At 40.9% G+C, this 25,750-nt stretch overlaps 2 protein-coding genes, 1 long non-coding RNA gene and 1 other non-coding gene across 4 annotated transcripts in view; 3 read left to right on the forward strand and 1 right to left on the reverse strand.

Annotated features, from left to right (window-relative positions):
• The window catches only part of LOC125227643 (leucine-rich repeat and calponin homology domain-containing protein), an 89,630-nt gene that overhangs the window by 29,675 nt on the left and 34,205 nt on the right, over positions 1-25,750 (reverse strand).
• Positions 8,830-10,146, forward strand: LOC125227646. The gene is made up of 2 exons (XR_007177207.1): positions 8,830-9,528; positions 9,708-10,146. It is a non-coding gene; the product is annotated as an uncharacterized LOC125227646 (long non-coding RNA).
• Trnap-agg lies at positions 11,614-11,685 on the forward strand. The gene has a single exon. It is a non-coding gene; the product is annotated as a tRNA-Pro (tRNA).
• On the forward strand, positions 18,197-24,622 carry LOC125227645. Its single transcript, XM_048132012.1, has 3 exons — positions 18,197-18,214; positions 23,067-23,372; positions 23,962-24,622. The coding sequence occupies exons 2-3, from the start codon at positions 23,192-23,194 to the stop codon at positions 24,498-24,500; spliced, it is 720 nt and encodes a 239-aa protein (XP_047987969.1). The 5' UTR covers positions 18,197-18,214; positions 23,067-23,191; the 3' UTR covers positions 24,501-24,622.

Below are 25,750 nucleotides of genomic sequence, written 5' to 3' on the forward strand. Positions count from 1 at the left end.
GACCTAAAATGTCTACTCAGGGCAAATCTGCAACGAAAAAAAGCTCTCCGCTAACGAGCGAGGCTTTCCACAAGGACAAAGCTTTGTGACTAGTGTTATATTAATGCTCTACCTTCGTAAGAGGGTCATTTGGGGGCAGGCAAGCTTGTTGAACTTTACCAAATATCATTAAGACTAAGAATTTCTGTATTCTTGATAAGAATTTTTGCATGTATTCTGTCTAAAGGGAGCTAAATTGAGAGGCTAGTAGAGATGTTTGTTTGAAGGCAATTTCTTAAATCGCTAATATATCGTTAAATATATCGTTGTCTGAGTACCCACAACACAAGCCTTCTTGAGCTTACCGTGGGCCTCAGTCAATCTGTGTAAGAATGTCCTACAATATTTATTTATTATTTATTATTAAATAATATCAGTACTGCAAATAACTTGGATTCCAGGATTAGTAATTAAATTATATACATTGAATAGGCGGATTCAGTGGCTATAGCTTGTGTTGGAGACCAAGGAACACTTTGGGTCGCCAGAGGAGCAAGTAAGTCAGTAAATTTAAACGATTAGGATTAGGAGGGTTAGTGATAACAACGCTAAATCAAAAAAGTTTTCGTGTTTGCATTTGTGCGGGAGGGCGTTCGAATACCAACATGCTCAGTGATTTTAAATTCACCAGAACTTCTCCAATATTCGTCGCCTCAAATTGCAAATTCACGAATCACGTCTGCCGATTGAATATTTGATGTTCCGCGGGTCGCTAGACAAAATTATCTGGAATTTTCCGACGGTTCCGGCGGAACGGTAAAGCACCCTAACTCCGTGCATCTGCGTAATTAATTCACGGGCTATAATATGCAATATTCAGTATCACAACACATGTATGGGAAACAGTAGCTTAGCTAACAAATGGTTCCACATGGTTTTAAATGTGATCTCGCCAAATCACACAAGATAAATTCCATAGTTACCAATAGGTTACACGTGAAATGATTTAAAATATATGATATTAAAAGCGAATATAACGACATTGAACTGGAACTTTAAACTTGATCCACAAAAAAAATTACATGTCCGACAAAATCGGAGTGCCTTTTTACTATATAGTGGAATACTTGTGTGACGATATTATATTCCAATTGCTTTAACGAAAGCTTAGCTCTATACCTACTTGACAATTTATGTTACCAATTTATGTGAAGTGGTGCTAGCTGTGGAGCTGACTTCTCTAATCGGAATTTTAAGTGAAAGCATAGTACTGGTTTTACTTACACTGTGATCCATCGTCAAATTATGAATATGTCTGGGCTAACGGCCCGTGAATGCTTCTGACATCATTGTATAACGAAACGAACAAATTATGCTATACAGCCCTGTTAAATAGTCAAAATATTCACGCTCTCCCTATCCATTGCCATAAAATATAACGGTATATTTTTACTTTTCTTTTTCTCTGGTAGTTTGACATTGTTTTTTTAATATAGAAAAATGATGTTAATGTCGCTAAGGACGCTACGATGTTGTCTTGACTTTTGACTACCAAATGCAGGTAGGGCTAGCCACCAAGGCAAGGTAGGGTTAGCAATCGAATATTTCAATATCATCAATCATCCTCGTCACACATTTAGGTAATGATCAACATTCTTGCTTTAAGGTCTTACAGCTATTGTGTTCCCACAATTAGTTTACCGCAAAGTATAAAGTATCATCAGCCGAACTAACCTATAACTAACTTCCAGAGTTCCCTGCGGCACCACTTAGTAAATACACTTGTAACACGCCACCTACGTGAATGGAAAAGTCGCACGCCCACGCCGGCGGCCAACTTTTGGATAAAGGCGATGTCGTGTTACCCACAGCTCTAACTTTGTGACAAAAGTTTGAGGTTTGTGACAACAGACAGGTTTAGGGGTGATTATTTATATTGAGACTTAAATTTTGAAGGTAGGAATTCAAAATAGTCGTCAGTTTTCCAACAACAAAACAACACAACGCTATATTGAATTAATATAAAAATTTTACCTTCCAATAAAATTTGTATTATTTTGCCTGGTATATCCGAGGTCTTTATAGAGAGTACGTCGCAGACGTCGCATCGGACCGATAGATGGCGCCATCGTTCGTTGTAAGTCGCTCCGGCGTCTCACCGCCGCGATGTTGGTAGTCCCGTTTTCCCCCACCTGCAACACAAGGCCCCCCGCGCCCCGACTCGCCACCAGCCACCCTCATTGTTGAGGAGAAGTGCCGACGGTATATTAAGCCTACCAGGAAGGCATCACTCAGACCTCGGATATACCAGGCAAAATAATACAAATTTTATTGGAAGGTAAAATTTTTATATTATTTGTGCCGTTTGTATATCCGAGGTCTTTATAGAGACCTGTTTATTATCTCCTGGTGGCGAGTCAGCTGGCGCGCAACCCTTTGGTAGCCCTATTGGCATAGCATAGAAGAATAAGTGAATCAGTTGAACCGATTTGACAGATGTATCAGTCGAAATAGCCTTCGATCCGCGAATATCTCGGTGCCAGAAACGCATAAAGAGATTTTCGTGATGACGTTTAGCTTTAGTCAGCGAATAGTTAGAGAAATGACATTATTATACATCGCAGATCAAAACCAAAAAAAAGATGTAGGCGAGGCTGACTTGAACAAGATACAAAAACCTTAGATACACTATTATTATTAACAGACACGTTATTTTATCAGGTTATAAACCCAATTTCAGACACAAAGTGTGGAAATTAACTGTAAAAGTAGTGTAACTATCTGTACTGTAGCAGGGTAACGTAATTGATACTGCTTTTGTCAACCCTTCGTAAAAATTATCTAAATCAATATTAGCTTTGATATGACTATTTAAAGTCCAACGTCTTACGTCCATATCAAACACAGAAAAAGGTCATCACTCACGCGCCCAAGGGCTATTTGTTACAATACTGGTATTTTCGATCAGACTATTTCGCGTCAAGCGAGCGCGGTTGCAAGCGAGACTCCTGAACTCTGAACTCTTTTTAGTGAGGGCATTTGAGGATACCGATCGCTCGGTAAAACTAGCCTAGAAGATGAAAAGTACGAGCGCTGTCGATTGCTACTACACTGAACGGAGGTATCAGTCGATTTCTTTAAGTCAGTCATTGACTCTTAGGGTAATCCATTACCTAATCCAAAACCCGATGCGACGGATTTCTACTTCGTGCAATGAAGGTCGACAGAGTAGACTGAGAGGTGGAGACGTCCGTGTCGCATCGCTGGTGGTTGCTGAACACGTCGTGGTAGCAGGTCAAGGGGTGAATTTAACACCGCCACACATGCGCGCTTTAAGAGCGTAGGCGGAGCGCAATAATGGCGGTGCACCTCACTAACGCTGGCGTTGCGCCCAGTGGGCGCTAGCGGGAACGAACGAGCGCTGATAGCGAGCGCAACGCGCGCGGGACGCGAGCGGAATGCACGCGCATTCAGCGCGCTGATAGCGTAGCGTTAGCGAAGCGGAATGCGCTTTATGTGTGGCGGAGGCTTAATACGTACCGTTGTACGGCGTAATGCAGGGCTCTCGCAGACGAAGAGGTACGATGACGGGCGAAGCAGAAGAAGGCGAGGTCACCGAAGGTCACTTACTTGGCTCCCAGGGGGTGCATACTGACCTCGTACGACAGTCTGTTGGAGTCAGCAGTTACTGTCGTAGTTACTCGTAACAGAAGAGATGTAGTCCTGCCATCGTACAGCATAACATAACATACAACTGAACTGTGCATAGCATATAGTGCTATGCGAACCTTAATCCGACTGCATGTCACTTCAGTCGCCAGCGCCACCGCCTGTTGAAGATTATTCTCCATCGGAAGAGCTTTAGTTCGTACAATGTTCCGATTATTGAAGGTCTTATCGGGCTGCAGATGCAAGCAAAACAGGGGCGATTGGCCTACAGCTATCGGCAGCTGTACGAGGTAATGCTGGAAACTACAGCGGTGCAACCTTCCTCTGTAGACCACGAAAGTTGTGAAATTTATGAAATCAGGTTCTACGATCGAATCAAGCACTATATCAATTGAGTATAGTCGAGCCAGATGATAACTACTGAAGTACTCCTGAGTTCCTGGCCCCTTTCGCTTTGAGCTGGAATCTGAAGTTCACTAAGGCGAAGCAGGTTTATTTTTCCCAATTTGTTTATTAGAGGCTCGGCGAATAAGTTAATCTCTCGAATGGACAGGGGGCGCCACAAGCCTCCGGGAAATCATCGTGTACTTGGAACCCCCGCGGCCAGATTGCCGATCGGTTTTGGTGTCCGCCCGGTAAACAGACGCACGCTCAGGATGCAGGACGCTGGCTCGAATTCAGATCTGGACATTCTGAAAGGGATTTTTTTTTTTTTTTGCAAACCTTTACGATGTCTTTGACCTACACAATGAGCGATGTACAGGAATCACAGGGTCTTCTCGCGAGGTGCCTCTCCGATTAGATAGCTCGCGAACATCGTCAGGACACCCTCGCAGCAGTGCGGCTCCTCGTCCGGTTATTGACGTCTTACCTCGTTCAACTATGGGTGTCCAAACCACGTTAGGACGTAGCATCTTTAGAATTTATCTGTTCTCACTTCGGCGACGGAGGAGTCCTTGGTCAAAATAGAGTGTAAATACAGTCGTACTTCACGGGAACTGGAAAGAGAAGAGTGGATACCATAGTGTACGGGATGTCAGCTGATAGCGGCGCCCGGCGTCACATTGGAGGGTAGTATCAGCCTGGTCAGCAACAGAGTCTGCAACGATACCGTAGCAGACGGAGCCTGGATAGTCGTGGTCGTGGCACCATTGTAGGGGAAGACGGTGTTCGCGGTGAGCGTGACATCTTAGGCGCGACGAGCGTTATCAGCGTGGCGGCTAGCAGCACCAAGGGCCCACATCAGCAATCTTACCAGCTTGTCACTGCAGCAGACGCTGTTATGTTCGGCGGTGAGATTGAGACGGCCGTCGTCAGCTCGAAAGGCGTCTCGATGCCCTGTCGCGTCACGCAGTATCGTGCTCGGTGGCCTTCTCGAGGTGGCCGCCGTCAGCGCGGGAGGCACCGGCGCAAGCGTGGCAGTCAGCTACATCGGTGAACAGCATCAACAGAGTTCGCGGCGTCGTCACGGCAAACGCGGCAGGAAAATTAGCGACGCCTTCGCGGTAGCCGCAGTATTGCGCTCGGTGGCGCGATGAAGGTCGCCGCGTCTACAATCTTACCTCGTGCGATCGAGGCGACATCAAGGCGCCAGCATGAGCGTGTCAGCCGACGACACCGGTGGAAAACTTCAAGTAGCTTGCGGCGTTGTCACGGCAGACGCAGCAGAAGGATTGCGACGCCTGTGCAGCGGTTACCAGTATTACGCTCCGCATCACCACTGAGGCGCCAGCATAAGCGTGGCGGCCAGCAATACTGGTGGACAGCTTCGGCAGGGTCGCGTCTCGCGTCGTTGTCACGGCATATGAACGCTCTACATCACCATCGAGGCGCCAGCATAAGCGTGGCGGCCAGCGATACTGGTGGACAGCTTCAGCAGGATCGCGGCGTTGTCACGGCAGATGAGCTCGCTGCATCACCATCGAGGCGCCAGCATAAGCGTGGCGGCCAGCGATACTGGTGGACAGCTACAGCAGGTCAGCAGGATCGCGGCGTTGTCACGGCAGACGAACGCTCTGCATCACCATCGAGGCGCCAGCATAAGCGTGGCGGCCAGCGATATTGGTGGACAGCTTCAGCAGGCTCGCGGCGTTGTCAAGGCAGACGCACGCTCTGCATCACCATCGAGGCGCCAGCATAAGCGTGGCGGCCAGCGATACTGGTGGACAGCTTCAGCAGGATCGCGGTGTTGTCACGGCAGACGAACGCTCTGCATCGTCACCATCGAGGCGCCAGCATAAGCGTGGCGGCCAGCGATACTGGTGGACAGCTTCAGCAGGATCGCGGCGTTGTCACGGCAGACGAACGCTCTGCATCGTCACCATCGAGGCGCCAGCATAAGCGTGGCGGCCAGCGATACTGGTGGACAGCTTCAGCAGGATCGCGGCGTGGTCACGGCAGACGAACGCTCTGCATCACCATCGAGGCGCCAGCATAAGCGTGGCGGCCAGCGATACTGGTGGACAGCTTCAGCAGGATCGCGGCGTTGTCACGGCAGACGAACGCTCTGCATCACCATCGAGGCGCCAGCATAAGCGTGGCGGCCAGCGATACTGGTGGACAGCTTCAGCAGGCTCGCGGCGTTGTGGCGGGGGCAGAAGGTGGCCGCGCTGGTAGCCTGCGTATTGACGACTGATCACTAACGGCACGGCGCTCGCGTCGGGGCAGCAGCAGACATACTTACAGCGTCGCACGCGATGCGGCGGCCACAACGTTGTTCGGCGGCACCGCAGAGATGGCCATCGTTAACGAGGAGGCAACTTCTACGTAACCTCGGCGGCGCCGACGCGCGGACAACACTGCCGCGGTCAGCGGCGCTATCGCAGCGCTACAGTAAGTTTCGGCGTCGACACGTGGCTTGGGGCCTCCGCACCGAATCGGAATTCTTTCTAAAATAATATGAATCCGCTCACCCATTCGTCGGAGAAATTCAAACCTCCTTGGAGCGCGGTATTCCTCCACCGCGCCCGCCGCCGCCGCCGCCGCCGCCGCCGCCGCCGCCGCCGCCGCAGCCCGCAGGTCGCGCAGCCCGCGGTCGCGAAGCACGTGGTCCCCGGAGCACGTGGTCCCCGGCGGAGCAACTTACCTACGTTACCGCTTATATTCTCGCGCGAAACTTTTAATACGCGGATAACACTTCCTACTTTAGTCTCGGAAATGCGAATAGTTTAAAAAGAAAACTGATTAACGGTAACGATTTTTGCAGCATGGAACTTTCTTACAAAAAAGTGGGTAGAATCATAAAGCACCGCTCGTTCATTTCTATAGTGAGAACCCCGAAAGACGAATAATGATCGCTAGCGAGGCATAATATATCTCATTATTCAAGACGAACGAGCGCAAATTAAAAGGGAAGAAAGAATTGACGGATGAAATTGAAAAATTTCATAATTCCGAAACGTTATAAGCCACTTTTTAAATAAAAACACGAATAACTCTGGTTTGACCAGAAATAACAAGGAAATAGAAACTAAAAGATTAATTTCGAGACACCATGCTGTAAAAATGTTCGAACGGAATACGCGACAACCGGTCACTTCGGCGTTCGACGAAACAAAGAGGGTGGCTGGTGGCGAGTCGGGGCGCGGGGGGCCTTGTGTTGCAGGTGGGGGAAAACGGGACTACCAACATCGCGGCGGTGAGACGCCGGAGCGACTTACAACGAACGATGGCGCCATCTATCGGTCCGATGCGACGTCTGCGACGTACTCTCTATAAAGACCTCGGATATACAAACGGCACAAATAATATGATATGAATAATTCATAACTTTACTAAAATGTAGGTATATTGATTTTCCTTGGGGATTATTTTTACTGTTTCCCGTTCTTGTTTACGCTTTGGCTGGTCATTTCAATATGGAGTCAATAACAAGATTAACAAGGCTCTGTTGAATGACTGGGGAACTACGATGCCACTGTGTTTATAAAAGAATCAGGATATTAATCTCATAAATAATTTACTACACATCTCACCAATTAGAGACTCATCTACTCAAAATTGAAAATATGAGACAATTCGTCATAAACAGATTAGATAGATTACAATTCACTCTACTAAACTCCATTACTAAACTAATAATTTTGAGTGATAAGTTTTCCCCACAAATGTTAATGTCTCTAAACTTCCAGCATGTCATTACCTCCTCAAAGCCTACACAAACTCCGTACTTTATCGAGCCCCACACAAACATGGCTCGTCACTACGTGGAATTAGCGCGCACAATGACAACATTTGCCCATGAGACCCGTTTACGAGCTAGGGGAACCTGTGTGGGAACGAGGGTCTGGATGGTTAATCATTCCGCAGTTTTTATGGTGTGAGGATCATTTTGAAGCGTAGGTGTTATGAGTCGTGCGTATCTATATACTCGTAGTGTTTGATACCTTTATATCACTTGATATTTATGGCAAAATACGCCAGTGTGTACAATTTGCGCCTTTACCTCAAATGTAAAATTATTCTGCATAGCGCGTCAGGTTCCAGTCGATGCATTCTGCTTTAATTTTCCCAAGAAACAGACGCAAACCCAATGATAAGATCTTAACATTGAATGGATTCAGTTTTTCCTCGGTTAATCACGGTTAGGTCAACATCTCAATACGACGAAATCCTTACAAATCTTTGCTTCCGAGAGCAGAATCACAGCTTGCTGCTCGTAGGAATTAGGTGAACTTTCGGAAAATCGGGCAGAACCTGAATAGCTGCCAATTTCGCCTAAATGTCACATTCATTAGGCAGATCTACTGTGTCTACTGCAAGCTCCAAAAAGAGAGCGCTATCTGGTTCGCAATTAAGGTGTAACCCGTGCCTAAAAATCTTTCTACAGAAATGCATGGTGAAATTGGTGAATCCAGACTCCAGTTTCGTCGACCTACATTACTTTCAAAGCATGCCTAATCGTCGCATTATGCGACGTACATATCGTGCAGTCGCATGCATTATGCACATATAAATGTATAGAAAACTGGATATTATGAGATAGAAGGATTAAACTCCAATGAAGCTATTTGAGCAGGAATATTCTTTATCGAATGGGTCTTTCCGCTGAAGAATATGAAAATTGCAATTTGGTATTTATATTTTATTCTTTTGCGTCCTAAGGCTTTTAATAAATCATCTTACAAGAGAGCCAGTTTGCTAATAAAGCAGAATTTTCTGCCGTCTCGTACACACTGTAACAATAAAATTTCATTCTCCTTAATAAAGTAATAAATTTAAGAATGCAAGGCGTAGGTTACGCCTTCTACCGCCCTCTGTCGGAAATCGGCAGGAAGTCATCGACCGTGAGCTGTCTGATCCTGGATCGGCCTTCCTCGCCATCTAGCGTGGGATAGCTGCACTCTTGTATTCCTCTATGGACTTACGTGGATCATAGTTGCCATTTTGAAAAATAGAAGTAAATCGTCATCGGGCGTTTGCCTTCCTTCCTTTTATTCGTAACCAGACTTAATTATGGGTTTTTTTTTAAGCTCCGCGTTAATCGTGAAGAGTTTAGTATTATATTTTATTGTTGACTTAATTTCCATTGAACGTCCGGAGCCGGCTGTTTGCGGTGCGAGCCGATTTGGGCTTGGCAACACTAGTCCCGTCCAAAATGGCGAATGAGATGGGATTTCTTTTTGCCGGAGAGAGAGATGAAGGGATATCGTTGGCCCAAGCCAAAATCGGGCGCAATCGCCCGTTTGAGTGAGTTTCAATAGTGATTCGGTTGTGTATTTCTTTTTAGTTGGTTAGTTTCTAACGAAGCGTTGCATATTTTCCAGCCCCGGAATCGGACGTGAATAAAACCATGTTCTGATGGTGATAGGCGACGCCCAGCGTGCCCGGATGTCGAAATAGGTGCAATTTTGCCCTCTGCTGGCCCTTTCTCCATCAACGGTAAGTCATACATTTTTTAAACCTTGTTGGAAGCCAACTTGTTCCGTAGGTTATGTATATCTTCCAAATTAGCAGTAGGTCGTTTCACGGAACGCGTTGTCGTTCGAAATTTAAATTCCAAGGTAGCCCCCGTGTCCATTTTTAGGAATTTTACTTACAGACTGGTATAACCATTCCAGGGTTCACGCCGCGTCGCCTAAACCTCGCGCCGGCCGCGAGAGATCCCCCTGGTGTTCCGGTAACTTGTGGGCAGCAGATTGCTGCTGTTCTACCTACTCCCGACGTTTCACCCCAAGGCTGCTGACGTGGCAGTTGTGGTGTTTCGAGGTCAGATCTTTCCACGTTTACTTATTGACTGAATGAACCGGCCTTTCGGTTCTGGCGCCCTTCCGTGTAACTACCTTAATATATATTGACCGCTGTATCCGTTTCTACCAGTAATGATAATTTAGAGCTCGCTGACCCACGTTTGTTCCCTTAAAATATAAACTCAACATTATTGTTCTCGTGAGCTAGCCCTCGGCAAACAATTGTTACCGTGTATCTATGATAACAAATTAGCATAACCAATGTAGATTTTTATTCCTGAATTCAAATAAATACCTGGTTCCCCTTCAACTGTTGTTTGATTTTTTTTTATTTTGGCGTTAGCTAAAGGAAACCCCCCATAAAATTAAATATCGTAACAACACGTATATTTTTTTAAAGTTCATTGATCTTTGGTCAGCGAAATACAGAATATAACTGCAGATATCTCCAGAAACATCGCCTGTGAACCTATTTTCAATACGGTAGTACGGTGGTATACTTCTAACACGGCACTGAAAATACTGAAAACATTTCCTATGTACATGTGAATCTGAATAAACCTCAGTTTAACATGCACACAAACTTCGTATCCGTAGCATAGAGCAAACAAATTGAATACCGCATTGCAGGCGGAACCAGAATTGGCGTACATTTATTGGCATAGTCCATGCTTTCTCTTGATTATCATTTATCTGGCGTTAAAAGTTATTGAGTAGCTGATACAGGTAATGGTTAATTGAATAAGATTAAGTGTTAGGAAATGGCTAAGCGCTGAAGATAATATGGAGTTTATGGAGTAAGCTAATGGTAATAGATTGGAAGGAAATGAGGTGGACTAGCATTAATGGAAACGCTTAAGTTATTATAGTAGCTTTCTATCGTTGGATGGTACTATCAGCTGCAAAAGTGCATGGAGAAATTATGAATGAATTCATTGAATAAATTCGCCATGCACTTTAGCAGCTGATAGTACATTAAAGAGGTTTCCGACAGCATATCGAACGAAACTTACTTAGGTTAAGATACTAACAATATCGTAAATATCTCTATACATATATTATAGACAGCACGGCTACCAACGCCAAAATTAAAACATACTTCCATGTATTATATTACGTATTCGTTACTAACAAATCTATTGTCTTAAAATTAGAAATGATATACTACTTTTTACCCGCGGATTTGCAACTGTGCACGCAGCACGCATGGTTAGAAGAGTGAATGCGCGAAACTACGCTGTTTGCAATAGTATGGTTTCGCGTTCACGAAACACTGTCATAAAGCTGGCAGCGGGCGTAAAGCGCGCATTGTGAACGCGCCTCGGCGCACATGCACTAGCGTGACGCGTGAGCACAGCAAGGGTATTATTGACAGTATACTCGTAGTCGTAATAGAATAAGTAACACCTTTATACTAACGCATTCAAAAGATTTATGTTATAGTATGTAGAGTTTAGTTCTGTATTTATGTATACAAAAGCAGAAACAGCGGAAGTTGATAACTCGTAGACTGTTCCCAAATAGTACGATACGTACTTCCGGCTTTTCTCATATTTTTCACTTTGTTTGCTAACCAAGAGTCTATTTTTAGCTGATCTTCAGATACAATACAATCGAAATGACGAATTGCAATACCCATTATCTATCACAAGCTTGTAGACATTAAACCACTATCAACCTATCCAAAAAGATTAAAGTATCTTTTGTTTTATCTTAATTTATGGCCGTTGACATACCTACTATAAACTGGCGATTATTTTCGTCGCATATACCAACCGGCTCGTTGGTCTAGGGGTATGATTTTCGCTTAGGGTGCGAGAGGTCCCGGGTTCAAATCCCGGACGAGCCCAACATACTTTTTTGTTTTTTTTTTCTCTCTTGATAGTTGTGAAAGTATTTTTTACTTTTTTTTTATATTTTATTTACAAGTTCACAAAAAATTACATAAACCATTGTCAAATACACTTAACTCTCTCTTCACTGTGAAATTAAAATATTCTATAGGAAGTTAACTCTTTGTGCCTATTTTTTATATAAGAGAATTGATATTTCAGCTCAGCCGGATAATAGCTAGATTTTTTTTCCTGCAATTGAAGAAGGTGTCACAGTACTGGTAACAATAGTTCTACTGTGAAAACGGCGCGTGAGCTTTCGAAAATGGAACATGCGTTAGGAGAATACAATGATCATTATCATTACGTAAGGTTTTATTGTGGACTATAAATAGGTACATATAACTGTACCTACACTGTTTGATAGAACAATTTTTGTGGTTTCCGATGAATGGTTTACTATTGGTTTTGAGATAAAATATAGGTGTTAATTGACTGTATCCCGTGTGAGATTTGTAATTTTAGTTGTTTGCCTGACATGAATGAAACAACAAGAAAGGTGTCTAAATACATAAATACGCGGATTCTCAATCCCTAAACTCTTCACTGTGAAATTAAAGTATTTTATAGGAAGTTAACTCTTTGTGCCTATTTTTTATATAAGAGAATTGATATTTCAGCTCAGCCGGATAATAGCTAGATTTTTTTTCCTGCAATTGAAGAAGGTGTCACAGTACTGGTAACAATAGTTCTACTGTGAAAACGGCGCGTGAGCTTTCGAAAATGGAACATGCGTTAGGAGAATACAATGATCATTATCATTACGTAAGGTTTTATTGTGGACTATAAATAGGTACATATAACTGTACCTACACTGTTTGATAGAACAATTTTTGTGGTTTCCGATGACTGGTTTACTATTGGTTTTGAGATAAAATATAGGTGTTAATTGACTGTATCCCGTATGAGATTTGTAATTTTAGTTGTTTGCCTGACATGAATGAAACAACAAGAAAGGTGTCTAAATACATATTGATACGATTTCGAACTAGTCTGTTTGGTTTTTCTACTTTATGTTAAGATTTTTCTACTATATAGTGTATCTAATCTACAAGTTTTATCAGGTACTTCGCAGTACAGTTAAGGTTTTCTTACAAGCACGAGTATTACGAGTCATCTACGATGGCGACGATCTTCCATAGACTCTGCATAAATATTTAGTCTACAACACAACATGTTGCGAATAGTGAAAATGAGCTTTGAAGTCTTTTTTAATTTCTACTCTTTTTGGTTAGACTGTAATGCCGTATAATATATTTTAAACTGAACACCCTAAACTCAGTTTTTGTACTAAATAAATACATAGAACTTGGAATTATACGTAGGTGTTGTTACCCCTCGTAATGATGTTCCAAGTTAGAAAACGCCGACACTTAACATATTTGTTAAGTTCTTAGCGGTTCACCGCTAGATTGCCTCGGAATCGTCTACCAAGCCTAATGTAATGTTACTTCAACTAGGGGAGCTTAGGCTTACCCATCTTATAAATTAAAATAGATGAGGGAGAACTTTGGCAGTAAATCCGCAACAATATCAACACTCCTTGTAGGTGCAAATATTTTATAAACTACGTTCCCTTGTAGGTTTTACCCCGTTACCGATTACTGTCATTCATCGTGACGCGTAGATTTCTTATAAACATACGAACTAAAGATAGCCTTTCGTGAATGAAACAATATATATTTGCAACTTATCTTGATAAAATCTTCTGTATCCAATCTACGTTGATCTTTCCACCTCATAGCCTTTCCGCTTCTCTAGGTAAATACGCCATAGTAAATGATTGGTGAATTTGATCTTAGAAAATGATGGCTAGAAACAGGCTTTACCTAATCAACGACTTGACGTGCTAGATTTGACATAGACCACCATACCATATATTGGGCTTGCGGAGAACACCGTTTTTAAATGTACTTATCTATTAATTTGACACGTTACATATGTTATCATTAATGGTTAATATTACGTAAAAATTAACCGGTCTGTCTGTTTGATCTCTTGTAAAACTTCAGATGCGTGGGTGCCTAATGTTACCCCTCGTAATTATTTCCTCTCAAAACGCCCACGCTGATTCACATACATAACTTTAAGAGGCTTACTGCATTGATGTTTAAGAGCGTAAAATACACCGCAATAGTGAACGTTTGTAAAGTACAAAATACCTTACAAATGGAGATTCTGGTACCTGTACCTAGTACTGGTAGCAACTTGCTACAAGTAATGCGGAGAAAAGAGTCCGTATTCAGTTAGTAGCTATTTGCGAGACACCATTTCCTGTCAAATATTGTAGTGAAAAGGTAAACACTTAGCCAGCGTAGAAGCAACGGCAAATGACATACTTTTCAGTGTAAGCGAGCAGTGATAAATACCGGATCGACAGTTTATTTACAAACCAAAGCGTTGTCGTGAACTATACTATACAATTCTCAAGAGAATAACCAAAGATAGTTGTCTATAAAAAGAAAGATTGATGACAAAGAAAGTGACAGCACGCGAACGCACAGTTAAACATTGTGAAACATCTAAGAAAATGGGCATTAGTAAAATAAAACCCGGCAACAAATTTAAAATAAACGATGAGTCGATAAAATTTTATTGGTGGTTTTTTGGCCCTTAGGACAAACTGTGAAAACGTTTCTCGGGAAACCGCTTGGCACACTTGATATGACAGATTTAATAATATAAGGTACAGCGGGGCAAATTTCGACTGGGGACAATTGTAACTGATCCATTTTTTCCATTATTACACTATGATATTGATTTCTACATGTATCCATTGAACACGCCTACCATATATATACCGGTGGACACTCTATTTAATAATGCAAACATTGTAAAACATGGAAAAAATGGACCAGTTACATTTGCCCCTCAGTCGAGATTTTCCCCGCTGTACCACCTTAGCTATCATTTATTAACATGCCTTATTAATATAGTTACACAAATATTATGCTTGGCGATGAAGATAACAAAATTATAAGAAAACTAGAAAGCATGAACAATTTACAAGTCAACTTCCAGTCGACTATTTTAAACTAATGCAAGAAATAGGGAAATAAGTTTTAAGTTAGACTTAGACGTGTTGGATGCCGTGCCGAAAGTTAAATAACTTACCTAAACACCCGGATAAGATCTTTCCTGTTCTCACGTAGGTACGCGTATAATAAAATATCAGAATAGTAGTATTAATAAATGTCCTAAGTGCGGGAAACATACCTACTTAACTACTATAGCACTGCAGACTGCATTAGGTATGAAAAAATGATTTTAGTGTTATCCTACCCACCCTACCTAGTACCTAATTTGAAGTAGGAACCCTCATGGCCTCACCAGTTCTCAGCACCCTAGAATCGATAGCAGTCTCGAGGCACCGCCGCACGGAGTGCGAAAAACATAAACCTAACCTAAGTATGGCACTGAAGAAATCATTTGACTCTGATCCTAGTCGCCCTATGTATGTAGTAGTAGGCAGTAGGAACCCTCATGGCCTCACTAGTTCTCAGCACCCTAGAATCGATAGCAACCTTGAGGCACCCTAGCGTAACGTGCGAAGTGTGGGGAGCTCGTGGCATCGGCAACGTATTGCGGATTGCAATTATGAGGAGGAAATGATTTGATTATGCGTTCAACTGAGCCTGTCATGTTCGTGTGGATGCTTTCAAAGCTGTATTTTAAATACATTAGAAATAATATGTACTTACTCAAAGTACATCTCTCAGATTGTTTATGGGAAATAAGACTTTAAATCTAAGTACGCCTAAATATAGCATCCTTTCAAACCACAAGCACGTCACTTCGCATTGTATAACCTAACCACAAAATTAAAATTTTGGAAAAATCCCCGACTGCGACATAGTGGATCGATTTTCATGAAACATAGCTAAGAACACTCCCGACTAACTCAGCTTTCAAACAAATAAAACTAAATCGAAATCGGTTCTTCCGTTCGGGAGGTACGATGCTACAGACAGACAGACACACACACACACAGACAGACAGACAGACAGTCAGACAGACAGACAGACCGACAGACAGACAGACATACAGACAGAAAGACACGTCAAACTTGTAACACCCCGTCGTTTTTGCGTCGGGGGTTAAAAACAGATAGTTTTCAGGAAAAGCTATCACCGTTCTTCAAAAGTAAGAAAAATTATAAGTATAAAACAACTGTCTGTATACTCTGTATGGCAAGTTGACTACAGTCCTGCTGACATGGCATTCGTTTAACCATGCCTTCTAAAGCAGTCAGATTATAATGCAGACGAGTTATCTCTGCACTGATTGTACACCAAGTATTATACCTATGTCAGGAAGTGCAATCAGCAATAAAACATCTGAATGTGACATCCCGATATGAATAAAGCATCGTAAGGTAACGGCTCTTGTCAATCCATACACACGTGTGTACGCCGGCCGTGACATCCCAGGTCGTTCACCCCGCCCACTGATCTTTATACCGACCCACAAACTATAACAATGTGAAGCTCTTTTTGTACCTGTTAATGCACCGTAATGGTGTACACATTATCGCCTATTCAATATGACATGGTTCAGTATCGGTGAACATAAAACAAATGTAATCAAGGCGCTGCCTTTAAAGGCTTTTTATTTCTTTCGGTCGAATATAAAGTCCATGGGCAGAAACTATCCTATTACATTTTTCATTGGTTTCTATGATGACAGGCTAAAAAATGTTAAGCGATAGTTATTATTTTGAGATATCAAAATGTTATGCAAAGTTGTTACTTACCCAATTTAACTTTGATCGGCCGGTAGCGGGCCATTTATGTAAATCAATCAAGCTGAAAATTTAATTAATGGTTCCAACGTTTTAATTATAACGTAAAATCAATAAAAGCTTGCCAAGAATAATCAACACTTTTCAGAGCAATGCTTTTTACCTTACGAAGGGTCACAAAGTTCACCTTGATTGTACCGGGTACAGACTACAGGGTTCAGGCCAAGGTCTAAATTTTTAGCCGATTTCTAACCATAATTCTCGTTGTAGGTATAGATCTCTAAAGACGTAGTTTTTAAATATTATTATGACACTGTCTAATAAAGCGTTGTAACATCATGGAGCGATAATCCAGGACAACTAATCCCAAGATTTGGCGTAGGCACTAGTTTTACGAAAGCGACTGCCATCTGACCTTCCAACCCGGAGGGTAACCAGGATAGGGCGATAATCCAGTGCTTTATATATTATGGTAATGAGACTAATGAGTCATCAAGACGCTAGCGACAAAGAATATCCATTTAATATTGGTAGAGAACGCAGCTCATTGTTGTACCCCCATGTCAGCTTAAAAACCAGTTTCTAATTCATGTTTACAGAGACAAAACAACCCTAAAAAAAGTAACATCGCATAAGAAAAGAACTTCAATAGTATGGCCACAGTATTACTTACAATATACTCCCTGTTAAACTGTGGTATGGTGATGAAAAGCTTATAGAGTGTGTCCAACGCAAACCTATTTGAAACTGTCGGCGTCGACAAACTATGTTTAGTGTTTACATTCATGGGCCTTTGTAATAAGAGAAAAAAGTATTTACGTGTCTTTGATGTTCACTGCATAATACCATTTAAATCAAGACTTCATAACAATAAAAGCATCATATATCCACAGGCAAAGAGTTTATTTCCAACGCTATTAGGACAATCTCCTAAATCGCTCTGTTATAGTATTTCTGTCTAAACTTAGACAGGGTTCAATGACTTCTGTTATGTCGGTTGTTGGTGTGATGTTTTGCTAAAATTATTGAGCGAAAGCAAAACAAAATGCGGTGCGGAAGGAAGTACGAAACCATGTATGTTTCCGATCATAAATATTCTGGAGTAGAGAATTTGGACCATCAATGCGAATTTGAGGTCTTCTTGCGTCGGCAGTTAAAAGTTAGAAGACTACCCTTTACCAAACAGTTTTATTATTCAATATTTCAAGTTAATAAATTATTTATAGATGAAGCGCCTGAAGTTTTTATTGATTTCACTGCTAGTACTAGACTACTACCACACTACTACTAACCTTACTCATGCTAATTTTCAACATAGGCTTAATGAAATATATCTTACAAATCATCGGTAATTCGGTACGCTCATACCTGTTTTCTTTTGCAGACATTACACATTTAATTTTTAATATTAGGTATACGTGACAGTATTTTATCAAAAAGTTTCAATTTCCAACCTCATCGGTAACTTTCAGTGCAAGTAGTGCAACGCCTAATAAAAAAGTCAATGTGACATTTAAAAACAAATCTAGTCAACGAAAATAAAGAACGTCAAACGATAAAATTCCTATCAATTATTTTAGCCGGGCGTTTTCGATAGAAGTCAGCGAGCGGTTGTTATTTATTCGCAGAAAAAACGGTCGTTTCCCCCTGCGCGGGGCGGTCGCGTCGCGCCGCTCGTCGGTCGATAAGCGGTAGGGTGCAGTGCGTTTTAAACGCCGCCGGGACAGTCTTCGAGTGTTGGAAAGGTGAAACCTATTGAATGGCAAATTAGTACCTACGCACTTAGGGCTTAAACTAATATGCTAAAACGATGCTTTATTATATGGCATTTATGCTTTTAAATAATAAGATTATAACAATGGATTGGTCAAATAATCAGTATGAAAATCGAAAAGCCTGATATGAAAAAATCCATGCCAAAAGTATATTTTTGTTGTGTACAGTACATTAGAACACACTTTATCTATGCATCCGTTTGCAAGTCATTAAAATTAATTATAATTATTAAAATAAACGATATAAAACATATTTTTCCCTCACTAGCTCGGAAATACGTATTACTTATATGACTGGTATCTGTATTATAAGTGTTAGAATTTATTATAATTACAGATTAGTAATATTAATTAATGTTATACAATCTTTACACACGTACACATACATATATACACAAACACACAAACAGGTGATAAATTTGCAACTAATTCTACCTACACACCAAACACCTAAAATATCACATACCTGCACCCCACATACAAAAACAAGACAATACCTAACCATCTCAGTGTTATACTGTCACTCTAACCCAAAAGTTCTAGCTATGAAACGACCTAACCCGATCAGCACTTCTGCATCAATTTTACACAAATATAACATTCGATAGCCAAACGAAATTAAATAATTTTCAGGATGACATAGATTCACATAGTAGTCCCAACTGCTACAAAATAAGGGAGCCTTCAGACTACTCATCATTTGGTAAGTCAGATAATTTCACAATACTAACAGTTAACATACGTAGTTTAAATTGTAATCTAGATAAATTTCTGCTATTCGTCTCTTGTTTTGATATCGCTATTGACGTACTAGTACTCACTGAATGCTGGACTTCTGATTCACGTGCTCCACCCAACATTACTGACTACAACCTCTTTTATTCAAAAATTCAACTTAACAAAAATGATGGAGTCGTTGTTTATGTTCACAACAAACATAGTTCCCTTTCACAGGAACCAGCAGTTAAAGATGGCAACTGTTTGATTATAGAGGTCAATAAAGTCAACACACTAGTTTGTTCCTATCGGCCACCTTGCTACTGCAATACTGATGCGTACCTCGACTCTCTAGATTCAATCTTGCGTGATATACACACACCTAACGTGATATTTGTGGGAGATATTAACATTAATATTTTACCAGGTCAGATTACAAGTCAGGGATCGAACTACTTGACACTAATGTTGTATTACGGTCTCTTACAGGGGTTGATAGGCCAACAGCAGGTCCTAATTCTTGTATTGACCATTTCATGGTGAAGTGCAATAAAACATGGTCTACACACATATTTGATCATCTAACCGATCACTGCCCTGTTTTGCTAACTATTTCTGAAGGAGCATCTACGAATGCTTCGAATTCATACCGCAAAATTAAATATAATTATAAAGCCATTAGTGAATCACTTTCTCTTGAAGACTGGACACAGTACTACAATATGTCTAATGCTAACCTTGCCGCTGAATTGCTAGTAAATAAAATAAAAACAGCTGTAGACGGAAACTCTACTACACAAATGACACCAAAAAGAAGGAAACCATTGAAACCGTGGATTACTGAAAGTGTTGTTAGGTCTATACGTAAAAGAAATAAATTGCAACGTAAGTCTACTCGAGCACCTGACGATGGTTCGTTAAGAACCGAATATTACAAGTACAGAAATATATGTAACAAATTAATAAAATCATTAAAAAAAGAATACTACGAGTCACAACTAATAAAATATGATGGAGATATAAAAAATACATGGAAAGTCATCAAAGATATACAGAGTGGGGCCTGTAACAAAAGCAAAAAATTAAACTGTAGGCTATTCTCCTTATACTGATCAACATTTGTTCAGCGACTTTTAAAAATAACCTGTATTTTGATTGTTATCACCCTTGAAAGTTTTTTCTAAGAGGTAATGTATTGCGAATTCTGTTAAGTCTAAAGTGTGACAGACAACGTCAATGACAACAATAATGGCGTACATTGAAGCTAATATTTATTTTGTATGAAAAATTGAAAATTTAAAGACTTCATAATTTTTAAAAGTCACTGAACAAATGTTGGTCAGTTTAAGGAGTATAGCCTACAGTTTAATTTTTTGCTTTTGTTACAGGCCCCACCCTGTATGTAATTTAAACACTAATAAAAACCACGCCGAACAATTATTAGGAATTGAACGAAATGAAACGGAATCTTTAAATATTGTTAATAGATACTTCACCTCAATCGGTAAAACACTCGCTGACGCCACGCTAAATAATCTCAACGCTACCGACACGCAACTGGCATCTAAAAGTTCTGACTCGAGCTCCACAAATTCTTGTTCCTTCTTCCTCTGTCCCACAGATTGTCAAGAAATTTCTGCAACTATATTATCACTTAAGTCTGGTAGTGCTCCAGGCGAGGACGGCATTACCTCCGAAACCCTGAAACTATGTAGACTGTCTATACTAGAGCCACTAACCTATCTATGTAACCTCTGCTTTTCTACAGGCGTGTTCCCAGATTTATTTAAGCTAGCCAAGGTTACACCAGTATTTAAAAATGGGGACAAAAACCTTCCCAATAACTATAGGCCCATTGCGTTGATATCAACAATTTCTAAAATAATTGAGAAACTGGTGAATAAGCGCCTCAAGAGCTTTCTGGAGAGAAATTCCCTTCTAGGCAGCAACCAGTATGGATTTAGAGCAAAAACCTCTACTGAAGATGCTGTACTTCATCTTACAACCACTATCATGGAACATTTAGATAACGGCAAGAAATGCCTGGGGGTCTTTCTCGACTTACAGAAGGCCTTTGATACCGTTTCAGTCCCAATTCTGCTAGCCCGATTGGAGAATGTTGGTATAAGGGGTCTTGCACTTGAATTCTTCAGAGACTATCTGACAGGGAGAATGCAATGTACATGCATCAATGGGGTCTCTAGTGAATGGATTCCTATTGAATATGGTGTCCCACAGGGCAGTACCTTGGCTCCTACTCTTTTTCTTATATATGTAAACGGACTATGCAAAAATAATATAGTAGGCTGCGAAACACTCATGTTTGCAGACGACACTGTGCTGCTATTCCATGATAAGAGTTGGGACAGAGTACGTGCGCTTGCAGAAAATGGCCTTAGACTTGTCACTTCCTGGCTGGAAGATTCCTTGCTCTCACTCAATATCTCCAAAACGAATTACATTTGCTTTAGCAAGACAGGAGCCTCCAAACCGGGAATAGATCTTGATCTTAGAATACACACCTTCCCATGTAATAGGAATAACGTCACGGATTGTACATGTACACTTCTAAAACGTACAGATCATCTTAAATATTTAGGTGTACAGATCGATGAACACCTAAAATGGAATAATCACATACATGTTGTCGCATCCAGGGTTCGGAAACTCATATACGCTTTTAGAAATCTACGAACTGTGGCAAGTAAGGAAATGCTGATCAATACATACAAAGCACTAGTTCAATGCATTGTGAATTACTGTATTTGTTCTTGTGGGTGGTGCTGCTAAGACCCACATGATAGAGGTAGAAAGAGCGCAGCGTGCACTTTTAAAAGTCATGCTATACCTACCCTTTCGATATCCCACTACTGAATTATATAACATAGCTATGGTTCCCTCCGTCCGTAAATTATATATCATGCAATGCCTAAAAAGATACCACCATAAAATAGTCCCGTTGTTACCAACATCAAACAAGCGCATTGAACGCGTTCCCATGCCGAAATGCAAAACTAAATTTGCAAGACGGAACATTAATTATAACGCACCGTTAATTTATAATAAACTAAAATTAAAACACAAGAGTATAAAAACATTAACTGGCTACGATTTTAAAAAGACGATCTGGACATGGATATGTAGTATGAACTACGATGAGACTGAAAAACTATTGAGTGAAGGTTTATTCGGGTGTTAGGATTAGTACGATTATAGGCACACAACTACTAGATATTAAGCAAAAACGTACTCACAACACACATACATACATACACACACAAACACACACACACACACACACACACACACACACACACACACACACACACACACACACACACACACACACACACACTCACACAATTATGCATGCTGTTGTACCAACCTAGTAATATATGTTAATTTCCGTTTCTGTGTTACAAATGAAGTCTAATTGTTCTTTTCAATACCTATCTAATCGAGCATGTAATTCGGGCATCCACTGGGACTGCAACACAGTGTAAACTAACGCAGTCTCCAGGGCGCCATTGTACCATGTACCATGTACCTTTTGATCAATAAAATGATTTATTATTATTATTATTATTATTATTATTTGTCATTTAATACCAGCGGGTAAAAACGCGTTTTATCCACTAGTGGGTCAATTAATTTGACCTTGAATAAAGTCAAATTAACTGTTTTTAAATAGATAAAAGTAGGTGATTCTAGTAATAAAGATGATTTACCACCTGTGGAACTACTGGAAGCAGTGATAAACGCATTTTTGCGTTGTAGTTTCCTCGCTGTAGTGAGGGGAAAAGTTTTGTATTACACTCGGGTGCAAATGTATTTTACTTCTCGTGTGTTGAAAAACTGCAAGTTCAGGATTCTATTTTCGAACCACTCGCTTCGCTTGTGGTTCAACTATAGAATCCTTTCACTTACTCGTTTTTCAATTACACACTCTGCGTTAAAATACAACTTTGCCCCCTTATATAGCAAAATAACTATTAATTTGATGTAGTCTGACACACCGTCAAAACGACCGAAACGATCTTGTCAAAATCAAAAATGTGTTTGTGTGTTTCAGTATATCTAAATAATAATTAATTCTTGTCTCCAGATTCTACTCAAGGACTACACAAATTTTGGGGACCCTAGCGCGCAAGCCGCGGCCATCTTGGCGATTCAACCGCCGCGCGCCAGTCGCCCGTCGCCCGCCCGTGTGTCAACTCGCGCGTTTTTACTATGCAGTTTGAGTACGACCCTGAACGCCTCATAGAGGAGGTTAAGAAACGACCCGGCATTTGGGACTTCGACAACGTGGAGTACAGGACCAAGAATACGAGGCACAGGCTGTGGAATGAAGTCGTTAATGAGTTGCTGCAAACCAACGTCAAGGTGTCGAAGAGCGAAATGCGCGAGCTAGGTAATTATACCGCTTTTTTACTTTATCGATAGCTTGCATATGGTGAAATTGGCGAACCAGTCTATATATTGTACTTAGAGAAACAAGAATCAATTTTCTTTCACTGTTTGGCCATTAGAGTACATTTGCTTCACAGTAGCGGGTTGGGCCGCATAGACGCAATTTATACCTACACGTATCATACGATTCGTACATAGATATTGTAAACAACGCCGGGAATCTTGAGTGCAATATAAACAAACAAAAGTTATGTTAGGACTTAAAGCAAACTTCTTATAACGTAATTTATAAGCAACTGCCTAAGTACTGAATTCAGTACTTATAAGAAATGTTTACCTTATGCCACATGACTTAATACGGTGACCTTCGTTTCCGTTTTAATAACAATGACAACAAAAGAGCGAATATAGAATAGCAGTCTGAATATTTTGCATATTCATATCTTCCAAAGCGTTTTACATTTACAATTTGACTCCTAGACGCATCAATCAATTACAGCGATGTCTACTGGGACTTGGGTAGTCACAGTTTGATCGATCGGCTTAGCGTTGTCAAGCACTTCAATGAAATCAATATTATCTCGTTACAGAAATACAGCTGCAGAAGAAATGGAAAAGCATTCGCGACTGCTTCCAGAAGTACATCTCGAACCCCAGTAGAAGTCGACGCCCGTATTTATACTGCAAACAACTTCAATTTCTTCTCAAAGACCAGGATTTACCCACAGAAAATGCAACCAGCGATTCCGAAGAGGGACCTAAGTTCAAGGTAAAGAAAAGGCGAAAGATCTTGAAGCAGCAAGCAACTAGAGAAGAAGAGGATACTACAGAAGAGGAAGAAAATTATAACCAGGATATTAGATCTAATGACTCGGACGACGATGTAACTATAGAGAGTCCAGCTACTACTAGAGTCACAAAGTTCAAGCCGCCTGAGGAATTTATGTTTGCAAATGTTGATCTGCAGCCAGTAAAGGAGGGAGAGGACCCTGATAAGTTATTCTTCTTGTCTTTACTGCCTCATTTCAAGGCCATACCTGAAGAGTTCAGGTTGAATGTAAAGATGGAGTTGATGCAAGTATTGCAAAATGCTCACTACAATACCGCGCGCGGTAACAAACTGATTTAATTTTATGTTCGTGACTAGTTTTAATTAATTATTTCGTACATTCGCAAGTTACTTTAATGGGTGATTTTGTTAAGTGATATTAGTTATGTTACACAATAAATACATGTGAAATAAATGTATGACAGTAGCGCTCCGTCTTGCGTGAGCGACGGGCGACGCGACGCGACGCGACGCGATGCGACGCGATGCGACGGCGATGGCTCAAGGTCATCGCGTATCCATCGCGCAAAACTTCGGCACTAGCATTTTGGTGATTAGAATCACAAGATTCGCCGTCTTTCACAATGTGCAAGTGGTCTAGCGGATTTGACTTCTAGGTGGAATCGTTTGCGCCATGGGTGTCGTGAGTTCGAATCTCGGCTCACGCAATCTTTTTGCATTTTTATTTACTTTTTTCTTTTATGTTCTACTAGCTTTTGTTCGCGGCTTCTCTTGAAAGACGGACAAACAAACAGACACACACACACTTTCCAGTTTAATCAGTATGGATTATTTGATTTTGTTTACCTGCTTATTTCTTTCTCTAAGATTCTACTTTCTTATTTTTTTTTAAGAACTCCGGGTTTTATACTAACAAGGAAAGTTTTAAGTAGCACACAATAATACTGCATTTTGTTTTTATTAACTTAATGTTTATTTTAATCCATACTAATATTATAAACGGGAAAGTGTGTGTGTGTCTATTTATTTGTCCGTCCTTCACGGCAAAACTGAGCGACGAATTAACGTATACTATTTACTTATAACGAATGCTATTTACTTAATGTTGAAATGAAAAAATGTCATGTATACAGTGTAACCCAGTGTTTTTTAATGCTGCCATCTAGTGTCGACTGGCATAACCACTACACTAAGAGCCCTTATTCCTTAGAGCGTTCATCAATTTCGTGAAATAGCCATTGATAGATGGCGTTGGCGCTCGGTACGCGAGCCACCGGTAACGCAACACACAGGCAAGAATGATCTTGATAGTTTTGAATTTAATTGCTAGTAACAATTCTTTTGGTTTCATGTGTTAACTTTTTTGTAAAGTTTACAAGAGATAAGAATATATTATTATTATATGGTACCTACTAATTGTAAGTAACTTAAAATAAACAGTTTCAAAGAGCTGAGCTGTGTGCAAAAAATTACATGTGTTATTGGCCCGGCTAATGAGATCAAACATGGTCGAGTTACGATAAGTAGAATAGCAGTTCTGTTATTCATTTCCTGGCTCGATCATGTGACCTTGGACATCATCGAGATCG

Source organism: Leguminivora glycinivorella, chromosome 6 (genome assembly GCF_023078275.1).
Source record: "Leguminivora glycinivorella isolate SPB_JAAS2020 chromosome 6, LegGlyc_1.1, whole genome shotgun sequence".
NCBI lineage: Eukaryota > Metazoa > Arthropoda > Insecta > Lepidoptera > Tortricidae > Leguminivora > Leguminivora glycinivorella.